The 20410-nt window shown below is 52.6% G+C and overlaps 1 protein-coding gene across 1 annotated transcript in view; it reads right to left on the bottom strand.

Annotated features, from left to right (window-relative positions):
- ZSWIM5 (zinc finger SWIM-type containing 5) overlaps positions 1-20410 on the bottom strand; it is a 111382-nt gene that overhangs the window by 23851 nt on the left and 67121 nt on the right. The window contains exons 2-4 of the mRNA XM_068952942.1: positions 11827-12183; positions 1823-1971; positions 1161-1311 (exon numbers count right to left, since the gene is read on the bottom strand). Coding sequence (XP_068809043.1) covers positions 1161-1311; positions 1823-1971; positions 11827-12183 — 657 coding nt within the window. The remainder of the gene's footprint in view (positions 1-1160; positions 1312-1822; positions 1972-11826; positions 12184-20410) is intronic.

Here is a 20410-nt window from a genome sequence, read left to right on the forward strand (position 1 = left end):
AGAGCTTCTCCCGCCGCAACCCACTGCACTGTAGAGAGCGGGTCAAGGACATTTTGAAAGCCAAAGCAAACTGACGGCTGATTGTCAGTTATCAAGTACTCTGCAGACAAGACCGCTTATGGCAGTGTGATTTTATAGCGGGGATTCTCAAGCTACGTCATAACCCAATTGTTCCAGCCATGCATGGTGCTACCACTCTGGACGGTGATGGCATGTGAATCAATGAATTCCAGGAATTCCTGCCATAAGCACTGCTCCAGTGGCTCAGACCAAAGCTCCTTCTACCTGGTATCCCACTTCCCACAGCAGGCAGGGACAGATACTCAAGGAAACGGTAAGAGCAGGACAAGTATGGAGAGATACTTCACCAGGAAGCCCATTCACCCTCCCATAGCCTTTGGTTGGAGGATTTCTTGAAAGAGAAGTTGTACTTGTGTTTAGCAGCCCTTTTTCCCCATTTTCCTAAGGGAAATCCCTTATAGCAATCTCCTCCACACCAAAGGGCACGCACCCACGTAGGTCCTCCTCGTGCAGACAGGGCTTCACCCCCTGGACCAGCCTCATCCTTCTTCTAGCTTTGCAACGTGCCTTTGGCCCCAGCCCATAAGCCCCTGCCCTTGCGTAGCACCTCCCACCAGCAAGCTCGCTCACTCACTCGCTGTGAAATTATGGCACAAGCCAAATTACTCATCCCAGATAACCAGGACAGCCCAGGACTGCTGCGTCAACTCCACAGCCAACCCCTTCTGGCCCATGTCATCTTAAACGTTTTTTTTCTAATGATATTACAGTGTCGGCCAGCTGAGCCAGCACCTAAGATGCCTAACCAGAAATAACCAGAATTACCCAGAACTGCATTTGAAGTGTATTTTTTTTTCCTAAAGTCAGGCTCTGCACTGGCCATCCTTCCCCACTCACCCTGGGAACGTGCACTGGAGCAGGCAGAAGTCAGTTAGGCAGGACAGAGCTTAAGAATCTGCCTCTCCCCTTTGGGATCACCATTCCTCTGGGAATGGCACTTCCATGTCCAGCCTACATCCAGCCCCCTGTGCCCTGGAAAAGGCTTTTGGCCAGGACACCAAACACAAGCTCTGGCCAGCCAGAAGGCTCAGCCAAGCAGTGTAGGACATTCAGTCCTTTTCTGGCTCTCTGCAACTTACCCAGCTCGTCCCAGAGCTGCCGGCACTTCTCCGTTATGCCCGTCCCCTGCTGCCTCCAGAGGGAGAGCCGAGGATCGGCCATGAACTGCTCTGTTATCAACGTCAGCATCCTGGCCCCGTTGGAGTCCCTCATGCGCAGCATCTCCCGGACCTGGAAGGGGCAGAGAGAAGGTCCTTTGTGAGACAAACCAGGGTGCCCTGGAGGGAGGCTGTGACCTGGCTCTAGTCAGCGTCCAGTAACAGCTACATCCTATGCTTTAAAGGGGACCAAGTGATCAAGAACCTGAAAACAAGGCCCTTGTGCAAAGCAAGGGAGGAGCCCATAGGCCACCACTCTGTGGTCTGGGCCAGCTCTGCAGATGGCAGGACCAAACTCCTCCCCACCATGCCAACAGGGATATGGGGGAAAAGCCCTCCTTCATGCAGGAATCACTGCCACCCTGTTATGCGGGAGGAAAGGACCTGCGCAGAGAGAGGCCGAGACAACCCCGGCCTGACCCAGAGGCTGGATTACAACAGCGCGCCCAGCAACCAGGCGAGAAGGCACTGGAGCACAGATTCCCAGCTGCAACAGGCACGGTGCCAGGGCAGCGAGCGAGCTGCCGGCTACATGATGCGCCAAGCAGAGGGCAGCAGAAAAAGAGCAGCCTGCTCCTCCTCACCTTGGCAAACATAGAGTTGAGCTGCTTCCCGGAGCCGTAGTACCCTCCCTGAGATAGGAACAGCTTCACCTGCTCTCGGACCTGCTCTTCATCCAGGTGCCAGCAGTTCTCATCGTCAATGCTGGCCCCAGCGGTGGGATCAGGAGCACCTGGGGGAATGGGGAGGGAGGAAAAAGAGACAACCGAGTTTATAGCACTGGGGCCAGTAATCCCAGACAGCAAGAAGAAATGGACCCACCTCTGCTGAGTGTTTATCAGCTCAGGTGAGGGAATTCCCAGGCATCCAGCTCTAGCCACCAGGGTCATAGTCTCCTTCCACGGCAGCTGCAGTAGCCACAGCCATTAGAGTTAATGAGTTAATGCCTACAGCCCTGCTCCTTCATCCCACTGAGTCCAGGGGTGACACCAACAAGGGCTATGTCTGCCCAGATTTCACCACCAGCCCAGGGTTGGCCAGGAAAACCACATTTGACGATAGGGAGGAACACAATGAAAGCCTCATCACCTCTCCCTCCGTACCCCATGGGAAGTAAGCCTGAGAAAGAGCATGGTCCTCCCTTCCTTCAAAACCCCCAGGGCGCGGGCAAGGCAGCTGCAGAGACCTGCGCTCTCTGGCTCCTGGATCACACAGGGTTCTCCTCCTCCATCTCCACATCATGGTTTTATTTAAGCGTTAATAAAGCTCTAATTACTGCAAAATTCCTCATGTTGGGAAGTAGTTTAATAGAGGTACCACTGGACAGGGGTTCAGACCCATTCAAACTCCCAGTACTGCCTCAGCTTTGCGTTAGGACTAGGGACAAATCTCTGTGCATCAGTGTATCTGCCCAGAAGGGACCCTCCTTTGGAGAGCACTAGAGGTCAATAATGCAAACTGTGACCGGACCCAGGGACTTTGGCAGGCCACTCGCATGTGTTCACCAGGTGTACTTCATCTTAAAGAGAAAAAAAAAAAAATCCCACAAACATCTTAGACAAACAATGCCACGGATCCACCACCCCCTGCCTTGCCTCTTTCAATTCTTGTTTTTTCTCCGAGGACTGTTTGACCGCTCAGCAACAGCCCCAGTAATAAGCCAGGCAGGAGCAAGCCTCCACCGAGCAGCCAGCCCACCCAGCCAGTGCGACCTGCACTGAAGAGCCCCAGCGCCAGAGGACTCCTGTTAAATCTAGAGAGGCTTTTAGCACTGTGGTGCTGCTGTCAGTTTGCGGTAACCAAAAAAAAAAAAAAAACACACTCCAACCCCAAACTTTTTTGTGAAAACCCTTCCAATTTTTCAAAGGCAGGTTTGTGAAAGGTGCTGCTGGATGCTGTGACTTTGCGAAGAACTATCGGCGTCTCTGAGCCCTGGTGCTCGACATCGCGTAACAGAAAGGCAGCGTTTCAGCTCTGCGAAGCAGAAGGGCTCTGCAGAAATTCCTTGGTGAAGAGTGGTGACGAGGAGGGAGCGGGGCGGCTGGAGCGCGCGCCGCTCGACTCGAACCTACTGCTCTCCTCACCTCTCCTCTCAAGCAAGGCAGTCAGCGCGGGAACAGTGAGGCACCGCATGGACAACTACGGGAAAGCTGTAGCTGAGATGTTTCCAATTAAATCTTAATGCCGTCTTCCCTGCTCGACTGGTATCCGAGCGGGGAGTCGACATCTCTGCTTTCACAACTGCCCGCTCCCAAAATGCTGCTCCTTTGCCCTGCCACGGCTTTGGGGGGCCTGAAGAGCCCAGCCCCAGTGCTCAGAGGTGCCCAGCACCTCCCAGGAGATGCAGAGCCAAGGACCCAAACCTGCTTCATGAAAAGCAAATTGCAGGATGTCTGCTCTGCAGGGCGGCTGCCTCTTCTTGGCTTATAAACGAGAGGACACCAACCCGGGGGGTTTTGCTCCGCCGGCAGAGGCTGAGACCTCTCCTGACCTGATAAGATACAGCTATTTGTATTTAATGTCCTTTATAAAATTCCTTTAATTTCTGCTAACAGTCACTGCCCCAGAGCCTTTCCAGCAAGCCCTAGGCACAGCCTGTGCCACACTGAAGGGGGAGGACGATGGTGCTCCCGCTGCAGAATAATTTATAGTCGACAGCACAGTGTAATTGGGACAGGATCTAAAGCAACGGACAGGATAAATCGCAGCCACTGGATGCACACATGGGCTCTTGCCTGGAGCCCTGCATTGTGAAGGAGGGAACCAGCAACGCATGTGACCGGGTCCCGCTCCCCCTCTGCCGGTGGCCAAGCCCTGCCGTAAGCCACGAGAGCTCGCTGGCGCAATGGGGACAGTTCATCCTGTCCGCAGCACGTTTCAGCTTTTCCATGCCTTTTCCTCCCCACCCCCCCGCCCATCCTTATCTCCACTCCCCCTCGCAGATAAAGAGCAGACAAGCTAGCGATTATCCCGTATCAGGAACCAGTGACTAATCTGTCTACCATGAGCATTTATCCGGCCCCCATCGCTGAAGTACCGGAGACACTCGCGCTCTTCTCATATCCTCCTCCCGCCACCTTGCCTGCCTCTCCCAGCTCTAGGTATTTGGCCATCATGCTGGCTACTTCTGTAGGGTCTTCTCATGGCACCCACAGGGACGAGGAGGACAAGGAGCACTGGGGAGCTCAATCCATCCCCGGTCCCTCACCAGGGCCGTGTATTTGCTGCGGCAAGTCAAAACTAAGGAATCTGCAAGCCGTAAAAAAGGGGCATCATTTTTGTAGACTCTCCAGGGCTACACTCAACGCTAGCTGCTCACAAGCAGCGTCAGCAACAGCAAGCACAAACAGCGAGGCAAGGAGCGCGTAGCTAAATAAAACTCTCTTCCCACGCAACACACTGAGCACGTTTCACGTTTGGGTTCTGACCACAGCCAAATTAGTAACGCGAATCCCACAACTCCACATACAATCTAAATGCGCTTGTAAATTTGTTTTGCTCTCGTATAAAAGATTCATAGGGAGGGCTGTAATATCAGATTCCTACACATGCAACACAAGCAGGCAGATAATGGGCTACCCAATTACTCTGGGGAGCTGGATCAACATTTAAGAGCAAACAACGGGATTTGCGCAGTGTTTAAACATTAATGGCAGGATTTGTCCACTTCCCATTGCCAATGTTAACACCGTGGCGACTTCGCCAGTGGCATGCTGTGACGTAGCTGATGAGTGATTCCATGTCTCTGCTCTAAATGAGCTGGGAACGGCATGTAAAACAGCCCCGAGCCTGCGTAACACGTTTCTCATATAGCAGCATTCCTGATCCAAACAGCCTGTTTCAGATGTGCTTCATCTTTGTGCTGCGGGATTCAGATTTAAGGAAACACCAACACACATCTTGAGTGGAAAGAGTGTTTCACCAGCCCATTTACACTGGCTGTAGAAACAGATAAAAACACAATCAATCACTCAGAGCAGGAGCCCTCCCTTGCCCCAGGCTCCGCGCTTAACTATTCACCATCCACTAGAGGCTTCTCCAGAGGGGATACAAAGACTGACAAATAAGGACTGGAAACATCTATGAAATGAAAAACAAAGCAAACCCAGACACGGAAAACTTAGCACCTTGCTCAGAAATTAGCTGCCGGACGCTAAGAAAACCAAGTCCTCTCTTGGAACGGAAAAAAGCAAGTCTCCATGGCCAAAGAGGCAGCAAGACCCTCTCCGCACACACCATGGGCACGAGGTGTCCCAACACCCCCCCCTCTGTTGCAGGCACAGAGCAGAAGAGCAAAACTTGGGTGAAAGCTCAAATACTTCCTGGCTGCCCTAGGGGAGCCTCACACGGATCTTCAGAGGTGGAGAAGTCCTCTGGCCAATGTGCTCTATAGCCAGACCTGCCACCAGCCATGGCAAGCAAAAATAAAGGGAAATTACCATTTTTAACCGGAGACTGGTGCTGACATACTGGGGGTAAAAGCAACACGTGCTGAAGCCGTCGTCGCCGCTGTTTGCCGGGGCCATTTCATGACTGCACGTGGCATTGCTGCAACCCTCCGGGCTGCATCTCCAGCGTTTGGAAAGAAAACAGAAGTGAACGAAAAGCCACCCAGCTCGGGGAGGGAGTCAGGAGGAGGATACAGCCAAATAAACAAACAACAGAAAACCTCATAGAGAAAATAACCAGACACCAGAAAGGAAATGAACTCTAACAAGAGATAAAAATAGCGGCAAAGCAAGGGAGGGAGGACTCAAGCTCCGCTGAGTCTCCCAAGCCTCCCGTTTCGTTTCCAAGTGGAGGCAGATCGGATGGAGCCTCCCGAAAGATCCGAAAACATCTGACGGTGATTGAGCAAGCAAAACCGGACCAGCTCCCCGCACAGGCACCTCCAAAAACCCACTGAAGAATGGGACGTGACAGCCCAGCCGCGTGTCGGCATGCAAACACCCAACGCCTGTTGCGGTACTTGGAGCAAAGCCCCAAACTCCTCTGTAGACTGGGGACAATGCTCCCCACTCACCACACAATGTCAAGATCAAAATCAATTCGTTCAGGCTTTTAACTCCCCCAACTTCATTTTTCTCCGTGCGCCACCTGTGAGTGCATAACACTGCCCTCCTCACCACGAGAACAGTAGCCAAATTCACTCAAGTCTACAAAACGCTTTCACAGGTCTCTTGGTGGGAGCTATGAAAAAGGGGTAAAAGTATGATGCTAACTATTGCCATGCATTGTTAAGAGACTCCTGGTGCTCTTGGCGCAGAATCCCAGCAAGAGCCCTGCAGAGCCCTTGTACAGGTGGGACCAACACTGAAGCATCCACCGCTTGAAGGCCCTTTGCTGGGAGCCACAACACACGCGCTCTAGAGGGTGTTCGGCAGCCCCAGAGGCTCTGCAAGACATGGGGGAACGGAGCCACTGCCAGAGACTTTCTCTTGAGCACTCAGGTGTATTGTTTTCCCTTAAATTCATATCAGCTCAGCAACTCACGATGCAAATCCTCTGGAGACCTGACCTTCTCCTCCTCCTCTGAGGAAAGGCTGAATTTCAAACAGATTTACCAGTGCCTTGTTCTGCCCTCCAGGCACTGTTAGGGGATGACCGAAGAGTTAAAGACCACCTGAGGACTTCTCAAACATTAACCATGCCTCAGTGTGACAGGACAAGTAGGCAGATATTCCTACCCAGCTGACCTAGCAACTGCCTCGCTGCATACAAGGTGAAGGACAGCAGTAGCCCAGCAACCAATAGGCTTAAGGTATACAAGAATACATTTGGGACAGAAGCAAGAAGATGAGGTTCCTTATGGCATTTGCATTAGTTGAACCTGATATTCCCATACCAACATCTGAGACAAACCCTCATCCTGCCCCTTCTCTGAGGCACCACTCCAAGATCCTTCTGAGGGTCTTCTCTTCCGAGGCAGCTCCAGAGACCTTCTTCGCAGGTCCACAGAGGCCACTTGGTGATTCAAGCTGACTCTGCAGGATTGTCCCGAGACTCAAGACAGCAGAGGTTTTGTGGCTTTTCTCCCTTTGGGCTCAAGAGTGTACAAAGCCTCTAGACAGGTCAGCTGAGCACCACAGACACTGCGTCATCGACTGGCATTTCCGTGGGGCAGAAAGACCTCCCTGACCACGTCTCCTGGGCTGAGGTCAACAGCTCTACTGGCCGAGCCTAAACACAATGCTAGAACAGGGTGAGCTACTGAGCCACAAACAAGAGCCACCAAAACCTCCTCCCGTCTCCCTGCTCCTCCCCGAAAGAAGCGGGGAGACTTCACCAAGATGACGGGCTCTGAGACATGAAGTGAGAAATGGGTCCAGGCAGAAATATTTTAGCCCTAGATCACCAGATGCAACACCGAGAGAAAAAAAAAGGTTTTTCACGACCCTTCTAAGAGCCTGCACTGTGTCGGAGTCACTGTGTTGGAAAATGCCACTTTTCATAGCTTCAGCATTTCCATGCAACTCCTGGTCCAAGACAGAGCCCTGCAGCAGCCCTTCAGGCTGGCAGGGCACCATACTGCAAAGCGCAGCCCCTCTGTAAACTGCTCTCCTCTCATTACACACTCCTATCTTCAAGCTTCTAATTGAAAATTTTAATGACCACCATCTCTGGCCTTGCTGTGGTCTCCATCAGCCTCATCTCCTTCCTTGGCCACAGACTGTTTTTCCTCCTCACTAAGAAACAAATGTTTGCCTCCAAAGTCCAGACATCCTAACCAGGCTTAAAGGACGTGTTTGCCTGCAGAGAAACAGCAGCTTTCCTCTGTACCCCGCACACTGATTCGGTTTTCCTCTTAAAATAAGTTCAAATCATTTGCTACAAGCGTGAACCAAAACATAAGAGGAGATGTGTGTTACTTCCTGAGTCTGTGGCTGCCTTGGGACCTCACACGCTCACCGTTGCAGGACACCGGGTCTGTGCTACCAGAGCCTGAAACCCCACGGTGCTGTCAGGACTCGTGGTGCTTTTCACCACCCTCTCCTCTGGTTTGCTTGCTTTTGCCTCTGAAAGCCATGTGTCTGTCTACAATCCAACTTCAGCACTTTTTCCCAGCCTTGCGTACCTCTCTGCGATATTTTACCACTCCAAACCAGGCCTTTCTCACTCTTTGTTCCCCTTTCCCACTTCAAAGGGGCATTTTCTTCCCACGGGTCACTGGCAGTACTGCATGGATGAAGGCACACCTGCTACCAAGCTCCCTCCCTGCCCCCAGCAAAACTGCACCTAGTCCTAGGACTTTCCATGGTGGCAGGTGGCCCAGAGCCACATTCTCTGCTTGCATTTTTCTGGCCTCAAGGCCACAGACTGGCACCACAGCAAACCAACATGAGCCCTGGGCTGGTGCTCCAGTAAAGCCAGCGGTGCAGGGAATTGCCTTGCTCCAAGGGGCACCAGGGAGAGAGGTGAGGAAGGCAGGCAGACAGGGTAACACCATGGCCACCACCAGATGTTCCTGACCCTGTAAGACTTTTCTTACCAAGTTTCCTGCCGCAGGCCATGGCTGCCCCCAGCAGCCACCCCACTGAGAAAGGCCAAGAAGCAACGAGTCACATTTGCCGGTGTAACAACAACCTTGCAGCCTTGCTCCGTGCCGGACGGTCAAGCTGACATTTTCCACAAGAAGTGGGAACACGCCTGGGGAGGGGAAACAGCAGTGCTGAGAGCCACTGTGGTCTCCTCATTCGAGCTGCCACTTCAGACGGCGAGAGCGGAGGAGTTAGACACGTGAGACACTTTCACTATGAGCACGCTGCCCTTTGCAGCGATCTACTAGAGCAGAAACGTGACCTACTTAAGCATACAGAGGTCAAGTGGGAAGCAGACAGCCAGGCACACCTAGGCTCTCTGCTCTGATTGAATCCTTAGAGAACAAGCAAGTGCCTTGGCTGCGCTCCGAGACTGCATCATTACTGGATAGTTTGCATTTCCTTCGAGGAAGTCAGCCTGGAAGATCGGCATACGGTGTGCAGCCCCGTGGCTGCTGGCTCCTGCAAGGAGCAAAGATCTAAAGCCTGATACGAGCACCACACCCCAGGCACTGGTGCGTTCTCAAATGCAGGCAATTGCCTGTAATTTTCTTTACTGTTCTGCCTCTGCAGAGGGAGAAAGAGCGCCTCTGATCGGAGAGGGGAGCATTTATTTTATAAAACGAGCAATGCCATTGCACAGACCGCGTGAGGGCTCTTCCCGGAGCCAGAGAAGCTGTGACACATGTGATTATAAAGAGCAGCCTTTTCGGTGAGCAGAGGCAGGTGTAGGAGATTCAAGGCCCACCCGAAACTAAAAAGACCTCCAGAGGAAATAAAAAAAGAAAGGGTTTCTGGAGAGGCTGTTCTTGCTCCGGGGTGTCATTCTGCTCACGCACTGGGGTACTGTTGGGTGGCCAAGGTTACCCTCCCACAAGCTACTTTGGCTTCAACACAGAGGTGAACGAAGGTGCAACCCCAAGGGCCTGAACTAGTCAAGACCAAGAAACGCGTGTGTAAGCACATAAAGCTCTATTTAAAGCATATCTAAAAGAAGGTCAAATCCCTGGATCAGAGACTCTCTATGAATGTGTGAATTGCAGCTGGGAAGGGCAAGAAAAACTTGGATCCCTTTCAACTCGAGCCCCAGATGGGCTGCCGGATTGCTCTTATATATGCAGCCCCACATAGACGTGGGCTGCAGCCCTTCCCGGGTTCCTTGCCTCGGGTTCATTGCTTGAGTAGCTCTCTGCAGTGCAGTTGCACTGTGGCTGTGCTTCACTGGCAGGGTGGAGAGGGCAAAGCTTGCAATGGTGTTGAGGATTGTGAGCCAAAGCCCTGGACAACAGCCCTCTCCGAACTTGAAGGTGGTTGTTCTTGAGCTTTCCTTTTCACAGGGTGAGAAATTTATTAATTTGACATCTGAATGTTGATCTTTACATCGTTCACCAGGATGAGGCCAGGCTAAATTTCTTCTCAAAGAGGAGTTCAACTTGCTTGTGGGTCGGGCTAGGTAGCCAATCGGGTAGGTGCCGTCTCTGGTGGAATAAGGCAGCGTTTCTCTGTTAGTTCAAACTCATGCACCAGAGGGCATGAATTTGTGCAAGTCTCAGGAGAGAGAGAATTTTTGCTTTGTTTTTTAAAACCACTTGTAAAAACAAGAGTCAGATATTGAATCAGAGCCAACATCTGTATCTTTGTAAGACTCACAATCACTAGTCTTTTGCTGACTCTATAGCAATAAATATTCAGGGCCTTAAAAGCTTTTCCTCAATCTGTTTAGGAGAAAGCAGCCTCACAAAAATGGTATAAAAGACATCTTGCCCAGTCTGAGCTCCAGTGGATCAGTTCAGGCAGGGAGCAGAGCTCACCAGTATCTTGCAGATCTAGTACCACAGCTCTTCATTCGTAAGAAAATGAGGAAACACCCCAAAATAGAAATCTCAGAGCACAACCACATGCATAGCAGATGTGGCCCAGTGGAGGAGACAAAAGCCTCCCCCAAGGTGGAAGCAAGAACGATCGGCTGGAGCGAGGGGAGGGGAAAATGCCTGAGATCCGAGCTGCCATCACCCGCACGATGAGGTAGGCTATCAGCCTCACCTCCACATGTGGATTCAACCAGTCCAGATCCTATTTTAGGCTGCATATGGGGCTTTTCATCTTCAGAGCACTTAACAGGCATGTGTTAATCCCCGCAACGCCCTTCTGTGGCAGATAAGTGTTTATTATCTCCACTTTACAGCTGGAGGGCCAGGCACGGTACTGTGCGGTTCACTGCTGGGGGTCGAGGGCAACCTTGGCTCTTCAGGAAGGGGTCGCTGCAGCTACTCAACTCCTCTGAAAGACACAGCCCGAGCGCCTGGCTCCCGCTGCTGAGGGGAGCCCCAGGGAGGCTCCTCAGGTAGGGTGACCACTTCCTGGGCCGGCAGACACCTAGAGCAGGGCTGGGATCAGCACTGTCCCCCACGTGGCACCTTCCACGCGAGGAAGTCCAAAGCCCCTTCCAAACACAAAGCCCCATGGCACATCACCGCTGCCTTTGTGCGCTAGGTCAGGACAGCAGTGCTCATTTATTACGGGGAAATTAACACCTGTGGAGATTAAAGTTTTATCTCCTGCCAGCTTAGCTGCATCTGACTTAGCAACGTGCGGAGCTGGGCTGGCATCGTGTCACCATACACTGGAGGAGCCACAGCCCCACTGCGCCTCCCACTCCCCAGCATCCCAGCACTGAGCCCCCAGAAGAGCCCCTGTTTTGGGGAGTAAAACTACTTCCTTCCTCTGCCCTTGGCTTTTCCGTGCTATTCTGAACTACTCCCTGTGCACCACGAGCCTGCCTGCTCTGTCTTTTCTTGTCTGTTGAAGCCAGCGTTTGATGGGTAAACACACGAGGAAGAACAGAGGGTAGGATGGGGATGCACAGCCTACACCAGTGCGGTACCAATGCCCATGCTTTAACTTCAGTTTGACTTTGTCACCTCTTTATATGAACCAACAGACAAACATGGCAAAACAAAGGCCACAACCACCCCTGTGAAACCGCCACCCCCAGCCCCAAACAGGGAGCGTATTAGTGCTGAGCCACCAAGCAAAGAACAAAAAATTACCATGCACTTGGTTGATTTCCGAGTTGGACGACAGGATCTCATCAGCCAACTTCTGGGCAGTGGGCAGCACCTCAGTGTGGTGTGCCGTGATCAAATACTGAACAAACTTCTGGAGCTGGTCCCTGTTCATCTGGAAAAGGGTCTCTGAGATGGGAAGACGGAGTTTGACCTGGTCCGGCTTGCGGATCCTGTACAGCGAGAGCGCCACGACATGGGCGCAGTAAAAAATGTCCTTGTTCCCGCAGCCACATGTCACCGATGTGATTTTGCAGCGGTCAAAGCTGATGGCCACCTTGTAGGTCATCTCTGGCTCTGTCGCAGTCGCGGGCTCCGTGACCGTCCCGCTGAGGTGGAACCCTGAAGAAGGAAAACAAGAGCAAGCAGACACCATGTTAGCTTGGCACTGACCACCAACACCCATGCAAGCTCAGGGAGGTGGACAAGGCCACCAAAGGCCACCTAGGCATTACTGCTTGAAGGAGCGTATCACCAAAGGACAATATCCCTATGCTGCCTGCCCCTCTCCTGGGAAAGACAGATCGCTACCCGCTCAGTCCCCTCCATTCTCACTTACTGCTGACAAGTCACTACACCTTGCATTTGCTGACTTCAGCGTAAATAACCCAGGCAGGCACCCTACCAACTCCACTGCTGGAGGAGCGCGCGTGCGTCTGTGCAACGGACTGGGGAGTGTAACGGTAACGCACACTGTCCCGACGGCTTACACTGTCACTCAGGACCCAGCCTGCGTCCAAAAGCACTTCTGCACCAACACAAATATGCAGCCCGTCTCCTCGGTGAATTTATTTAACAGCCAAACCCACAGGGGAAGAGCAAAGCCACTCGGTTCTCATGTGTTTAAGACTCTCTCAGTCTCCTTCTCTCCTGGGAGCGATCTATGCCTCCATCTCGCTGAGCTTGCACCGCAACTCGCATGAGCAAGGGGTGGCAGAAAAAGACCAGGCTTTCTGTTCTTTGATGAGGCAGATAAAAATAAAAAATAAATACAGCGCAACTCCAGCTTTAGTCCCTCAACCAGGTAGACAGCTCCAGGGCACGACCACAGATCCGAGCTCTGCCACAGAGCGGGAACAAAGAGCCGCGACAGAAACAATGCCCGGCCCCGGACCTCGGGCTAAGAGGAAACAGTTGGTTTTTAGAGCTCTGCAATATCTGCTGCTCCCCTGTGCACTCGTGGCCAGCGCTCGAGCCGTCCCAGAAACACAGCGGCTCCTCAGGGCCAGGGAGAGGGACCTGTGCGCTGGGCTGCATGGACAGCTCAAATTGCTCCTGCAAAGGTTAACGTCCCTCAGCCCAGGCTGCCTCCAGCCCCGGCCGCGCCGGGAGGGGCTGAAACGCCTGCTCTCACCTTCGGGCACAAACTGCGGGGGGGGGGGGGGAAGTCCTAACAGTTTTCAAAAGCAGGTGATGAGTGAAAAATAGGCTAAGATGGAAGGGAAGGTCCTTTGGGTCCAAAGAAGGTGGATAACACCGAACGAATGTGGGATAAAGTCAGAGAGAAAAGACTGGATGCTCATCAGCCTCATTTTGAAACTAAAGCCAGGTCAGGCACCCTGGCTCCTCCCTGGGAGCCCTCCCTACGAGCAAACGGCCGAGGAAGCCCAACGCCAACCTCTGCACGCCCTCCCTGGAAAAGGGACATCCCCCTTTGCCTCGACATCCCCCTTCCCCCAGTCTCGCACCGCATCCACGGGCCTTCTCCTCCCCTCTCCCCTTCCCCCGAGGAGGACGCGGCAGCACCACCGCTCGCTCGCCCGAGGTCACCCGGTCGGTCGGCGTCGGAGCCCGGCCCGGCGCCCGACGCCCAGGGCTGCCCACCTCGGCAGCAGCCCGGCCTGCCTCCCCAAAGAGGATGCTCGCTTTTCTCCGTGTCACTCATTAAGCCTCTGTTTGAACAGAGGTCTCTGCGGAGCCTGCCATCCCCCCGAGGAGGCGGCAGGCAGCTGAGAGGCCTACAATTAACGACGGAAGAGGAGAGGGGGTGGGGGGGGAAAGATTAAAATACATTAACTGCATCAAACCCTTGTGCCTTTGCCAGCTCTCACAAAGGCTTCCCGAGACAAATTCTACCAGAGGTTTTTAATAAATGGCATCAAAACCCAGCTAGTCACTGCCAGTCTCTTTAAAGCCACGCCAAAAACCGCATTCAAATCTGATTAAGTGTCAAGGAGGTCCGCTGGGGCTCTAGCGCCAGGGAGGGGAGCGCGGACCTGCGCCGCCGCCATCGCCGGACACCCGCCCCGCGCGGCGCGCTCCGCCGTGTTTAACCTCCAAAAGCGTCAGGAGGGGCCCGACCAGGGCGACCCGCGTCCCCCAGGAAGGGCAGGTGCCTCCGGCGGCTGCATCGCCCCGCGGCCAGGGAGCAGGGCTCCCCGTCGGGGCGCAGCGCGGCCGGGGCCGACGGGTCCCCCCGCCGCGCGAAGCCGTCCCCCGGCAGCCGCACTATATAAATCTCCGGGATAAACTCCGAAGTGTTTATGTTTTACCACTTCTCTGGTCTGCAATGCTTGGCAGGCTGCTCCGACTCGCTGCCAGTTTCTCCCTAGTTTACTTTTACAAGTTAAAAGGATTGGAAACGATGGTCTTGAGCAAAAATATATGTATACACACATATACACACACATATGCACACACACACATACATAAAAAACCCTCAAAGACAAATGACTAGCTATAAACACTGCCTGAAAATGCTTACTTTACTAGGACCACGGGCCAGACCCCAACCGGGGGTAGCCAGCATAAGCTGGAGGAGCTCTGCTCATTTAACCAAACAACCTGTTTCGCACAGGTGTATGTCCGAAAATATATAAACTGTGGTCTGAATCCAGCCCCCTGACAGAGGAAATTTGCCCGGACATTTTCCCACACTGCTCTCGGCCACGTCACTGCCCCGAGCGGGTGCCTGCAGGGCCACCAAGCCGCTGCTCGTGCTGGGCAAGGGACAGCCCTGGGGCAAACACCAGCAAAACCCGCTGGGTGCCTCCACTCCCCGGCTCCGCTCCGGATAAGCAGTGCCGAAGCGCATGACGCCAATGGGAAGGCAGCTCGGGGTGCTAACGCCTCTCCCAGCCCTCCTCCCACTTTGCCGCCCGGACGAAGCTCTTCCCCTGCGGCGGAGGCGCCGGCTGACATCAGAAATCCTAAAAGCCATGATCCCCCACCTGCTCTCAAAGCCAGCAAGAGGGTCCTCGCAATTCCTAGCCTGGATTTTCATGCTGAACAGGACCATTTAGCGTATCCGCGGCTGCCAAGTTAATCTGCCATTCGAGCCTGAAGTCAAGTGTCAGTTTAGAGTCTAGCTGTCACAGCAGCAGGCCTATTTAAGATAAACTAGAAACTCTATACAAAGCATTTATCAAAAGCTTAGTCGGAAATTAAACATACGGAGAGGGGAGCTGGCCAGAGCAACAGCGCTATTTGGGAATATTTACATTAACGCGAGGTAAGCGCGCAGCTCCCCACGCTCAGCCCTGCTTGGCGACCGACCGACCAGGTCTGCACTCTGACGCCAACCCCAGGCACCCATCGGTGGGAGAAGGATTCGCCAGGCCAGCCTCATAAACCTGGCTTTTACCTACTGATGGGGCAGGACCATTCCTTTAAATGGTCCTTTCATCTTGGGGCTCCAAAATCCTTTCCCTGCCTCTCAAGGGACATGATGGGATGGGTATCACCAGATTAGCAGAGGTGGTTAAAAGGTAGGTTATGGTGTGGTTACTCCATCGTCCAGTTAAGCAGTCGCTCCTGGTCACAAAACACTGTTTCTACCCTGCTGCAGTGCATCAAATTGCTCCAAGCACGGATAACCCTGGAAAGGACAGCAGTCCCCTACACTCCTCGGTGTTCATCCCACATCCCACGCATGCGGGGCAGGCGATACAATAATACGGGCACTCCAGCAGCGAGAAACACAGCCCTGGCTGGAGATGCAGGGTCCAGATAGTGCTGAGAGCAAAAACAAATATTTTTCTCTGTGTCCCCCCTGCACGATTCAATTTAAGAAGTTCCTACAGCTGAGTGCTTATCTAGGACTTCATCTTTTGTTCCTAGCATACATTTAATACAAACGAATTTGGTGTTTGATTTGCTGCCAGCAAAGTGACAGTGCCAAGGCTTGAAGATCATGAAAAAGAAATAATTAAATCTCATCTCTGAAACTACAGATTCATTACACTTCATCTGAGCCTAGCTCTGTCCCGGCTGAGCTGAATGCAGCTTCATTCACTGCAGCTTGATTTCTCCCTGCCCCAATCAGCCTCCTCCCGCTTTGAACATGGATGGATACCTTATGGCTACTTCCCAGTGAATGCAGCGTCAGTCCAGGTTGCAAAAAGAGCCTGAGCTCATACCTGCCCCAGTAGGTTGCTGTGGAAGCATCAAAAGGTCACCCGTGTTTGAACAAAGCCAGCATAAAAAATGCACTGAACATGGCCACAAATATTCATTACCGCACAGTGCAGGATTACCGCATCTCCCTCCTAATTCCACTTGCCCATCTAACGGGGACAAAACGCACATTTTCCCTGCCATGGCAGGTCTGCCTCCAGACAAGAGAAACTCTGCTGTTGCCAGCAGTATGGTGATCTGCCTCTGTCCAGGACCAGCTATGGTCCCAAGATCTCAGAGGCAACCTACGCACTTCACAAATGAACGGCACGGACAACGCCGTCTGGCTTCTCCTCCACCAGTAGGGCAGCAGCTATGCCGATCAGTGGCAATGATGAACAAGGCAGGCTGCACTGGGGAGGAGATTTTCCATCCTAGGTCTCACAGAAGAGCTGGGAAGAGAATGGCCGGAGTGCTTAGAAGATTGCACAGTCCTCCAAAGTCCAGAGTTTACTCCTAGACCCAAATGCAAACAGTTCGCCACCAACCTCAGCACTGGCGGCTCCCAATTCTGAGTTCTTGCAGTCTCAGCTCTGACATTGTGTTAGTGCTACAGGATATCATTTTGCCTCTGATTTAAAATAAAACAGACCCTAGAAACGTCTTCTGGGAGCTCATGAACTCCACACCAGTGGCACTTCTAAACTCATTAGCTGGGCAACATTTTCCTTACAGTCACTGCAGGCGGGGAGGAATGCATATCCACAAACCACCCCTGGGCTCTGACACAGCAGCAAAGAATCAAGACTTCGGCAGGAGCTCCAACACAGAAGACTTCCCTGCTAAGGCAGGGCTGTTAAGGCCTCCACAAAAGCATCTTTAACTGAGATGGAAACTTCTTTGATCTCTAAATCTACTCAACCAAAAGGAGCTTTGCAAACTCTTCTAGTTCCTTAAGAGTAGCCAAGCGTTCAGCTAAGCATTTTTAACCCAGATGTCCATGAGCCAACTATCAGACTTTCCTGCAGCTCCAGTTCACCAGCCAGGCTGGCTGCGGGATCCCTGCCCGCAGCTGTCCAACCTGCCTGAGCCTTGGGGATGACTCAGCTGCTCCTGCCGCCACTGCCGGATCAGGCGTTCGCAACCTGGCATCTTAAGAAAAAACAAAAGTTCACATTTGACACTGAAAACTGCACTAGTTCAGCCAGGGCTCTGCAAGCAGCTGATCTCTCCTAGAAACTAAGATAACCTCTGACAGGAGGATGGAGAAGACGGTTCCTGTTTCAGAGAGCAAAACCCCAACAGTTGCCCTCTCTGCTAATAAATCAGTCTCTACAGCTCCGCTTTTGTGATCCATATAGGGTGATCCATATAGGGAGAAAATCAAATCAGTCTTAAAATTCTGAGTGTTAAATCCGATGAAACCTCCTCAAAACATAACCTTAGTCTTGAGTCCTTCAGAAAACCACAGCAGGTAAAGCCAACATGCAAGCTGATTACATCAAAACATCTGAGGTTCAGAAAGTGGTAAGTTTGAATCATTCCCATAACAAAACTGATGTTGCTCAACCTTTCCAAAACAAACTCACCTATGATTCTAGTCCTAGACCACACGGGGAAATTTAAACCCAAGAAACAAGCAAAGCCCAGGCATAACCTGCTCCCTTCTCCTAACTGTATCATCTAGAGCACCCTGAAGACCCACGTGGAGGAGGAAGAGGAGGACTCTGCAAATACAACACTAGACGGGAACTCGAGAGAGCTCAGCGCCTCTCCCCCTCGCAGTTGCTGCTCACAACCGTCCCCCAGATTTCACACCACAGCTCAGGCAGGAGTCACAGTTGTCATTTGCAAAGTTAGGCCACTCTGAAAAATTAGCTCTCTCTTCTTAGGCACGGCACTCACTTGCCTTTCACAGAGCACGAACACAACCCTGCCAGCGAAGCAGCCTCTACCCGTGATCAGCCTCTGCTAGGATTTAACCCTGGCCCAAGAGAAACCAGCTTCCAGAATCAGTCTGGTGATGCTGCACAGGCACAGATGCACAAGAGGATCAGGATCAGTAACACATGGCTACCACAGGGAGGGTGTCCTCAGGTCGCTGAGGAGTCCTCAGTCTTGGGAGGTCTTCAAGGAGCCTCAAGGCAGGACCAGGAACAGCCCTGCAGAGGGAGAAGCACGGCCATGGGCACTTGCCTCAACCAGGCAACACCAGCTAGATGTAACCAGACACTACGCATGAAGAACCTACCCCACGCCTGGCTGTTAAAATCGCGAGCGTCCTCCAAAAAACCGAGGCTGATAGTCTGGGCAGGCTCCGCTAGCATCAGCAAGGGCACGGTGACAGAAAGCCACTGGAGGCAGCTCCCAGCAGCCGGACGCCTTTGCTTCTGCGCGGCCCCAGCGGGAGCGCGGCCCCCAGCTCCCTGCGTCTAATCAGACTAACCCAATTTCAAATCTGTGTCCGCAGCACAACAGGCTGCTGCCCTATTATGAAACCACCCGGAAAGCTGGCACGTAATGGTGATAAATGCACACATCATACAACATTGCCGGGATGAGTCTGATGTGGCATCTGCCAGGCTTGACCGAATCCGGTTTCATCAATCTTAATAAACCAGGAGGCTTTGAGTACCCTCTTTCCTTTCCTCTCCCCCACCCACGGGTGATGTCCGGTGGGGTTAAAGTTAGAGTCAGTAACTGGGCATTTTTTTGCTCCCTGCAACACGACTTCCTGGCAAAGCAGCAGCTGTTTTGCAGCGTGTGAGACTGCCAGCTCGGCCTTCAGACAAGCAAGAGCTCCGAGAAAAAGAACGGGAAAGAATATACAGATATTTATGGGACTCGGCAGATGCAGACAAGGCAAATTGAAATTCTCAGCACAAGTCGTATACAACTAGGTTAACATGACCCAAATATTTTTAAAATTTCCAAGCCACAGCGGAAAGGTATTTTAAACTAAAACGATTCCAAGCTCTTTAGTGATTAAACGGACTGCAGCTCCAGCTTGTAGTGGAAAAACCATTCGTTTTTCCACTGTGTGAAAGCCATAACTAGCAATGAATAATAATTGCAGCGCTGAGTGTTATTTATAAGCCATTCTTGGTCACATTTCCGAGCCCTGAAACAGCAGCTTTCCAAATGCGAACTTAAAATCAGTCAATATTTGTAATGTAGACAACACCCTTGGGAGGAAGGTGTCTGTGTGCTTACGCGGTAGGAAACGGAGGTTAGTAAAATCTCCAGAAGCTTTCTAGCTAATAGATCAATTCCTCCAGCCGGCTGATCCTGACAATTGCTCAGTCTCTGACCTTGCAGTTGGAAAGGAGATGGGCTCATGAACTCATTTGCACATGACAATGCTCCGGCAAAGTGAATCATCTGCCTCCGATAGTAATGGAGAGTAGTGCTCAGCACAGCCCTCCCAGGCTCCATTCAAACAGCCCAGGGCTGGCCTTTTGTGCTGCAAGTGCAAGAAAGGCTCCGCTGAAGATGTGTGCAATTAAACCCACTTTTCTTGTTGCTCTTTTGATTCAGCAGAGCTCAATGAGAGGCACCCCAGGCAGGTGTTGTCACACACAGATAAAATGTGCCTTTTCAGAGCATGCCCCGTGGACAAAAAGAAAGAGGTAAAGGCTGAATCAATTGCAATTTCTCCCTTGCAAAATAGGGAATCCGTGCTCGGAGCTGTTCAATGAGAGGAGAGCGCACATCTCAATTTGCATCCTGCCCCCTCCTCCCCAAAGCAATTTCTTTCCTGACACACGGATGCCGCACGCAAAGGTGCAGAGCGAGCCCTTCCCGGGGAGGACGGGTGCTGGAATGAGGCCGGCAATCTCCCGGCGCGGCCAACGCTGATGCAGCGCAACACCTGGCCCTTTCCGTGCTTGGTACTTTCCCCTCGCCTCCCCTTTGCATTCCCCCTTCCTGCCCACTCCGCACACTCGTTTCCTTTCTCCATCGTTACCACCCAAGAAAAGCAACCCTGGCTTCCCGGAGCTCACGAAGACGGTTACACCGCCCCAGCTCAGAGCCACAGTCGCAGCCGAGCCGATGCCGTAACAAAGAGCCGTGGAGAACCGGGGAGCTTCGTTTGGGAGCACGGGGGGACTCGGACAGACAGGACGCACCACGGTCGCCTCCAGCGCAAACCGCCACCGGCTTGGAGCAACGTCGTGGCCCTGGGCATGCCGGGGAAGCAGCACGGGCTGCAGCTTTAAGCAGGGAGGAAGCA

The sequence above is a fragment of the Struthio camelus genome, chromosome 8, assembly GCF_040807025.1.
Source record: "Struthio camelus isolate bStrCam1 chromosome 8, bStrCam1.hap1, whole genome shotgun sequence".
In the NCBI taxonomy this organism is placed as follows: Eukaryota; Metazoa; Chordata; class Aves; order Struthioniformes; family Struthionidae; genus Struthio; species Struthio camelus.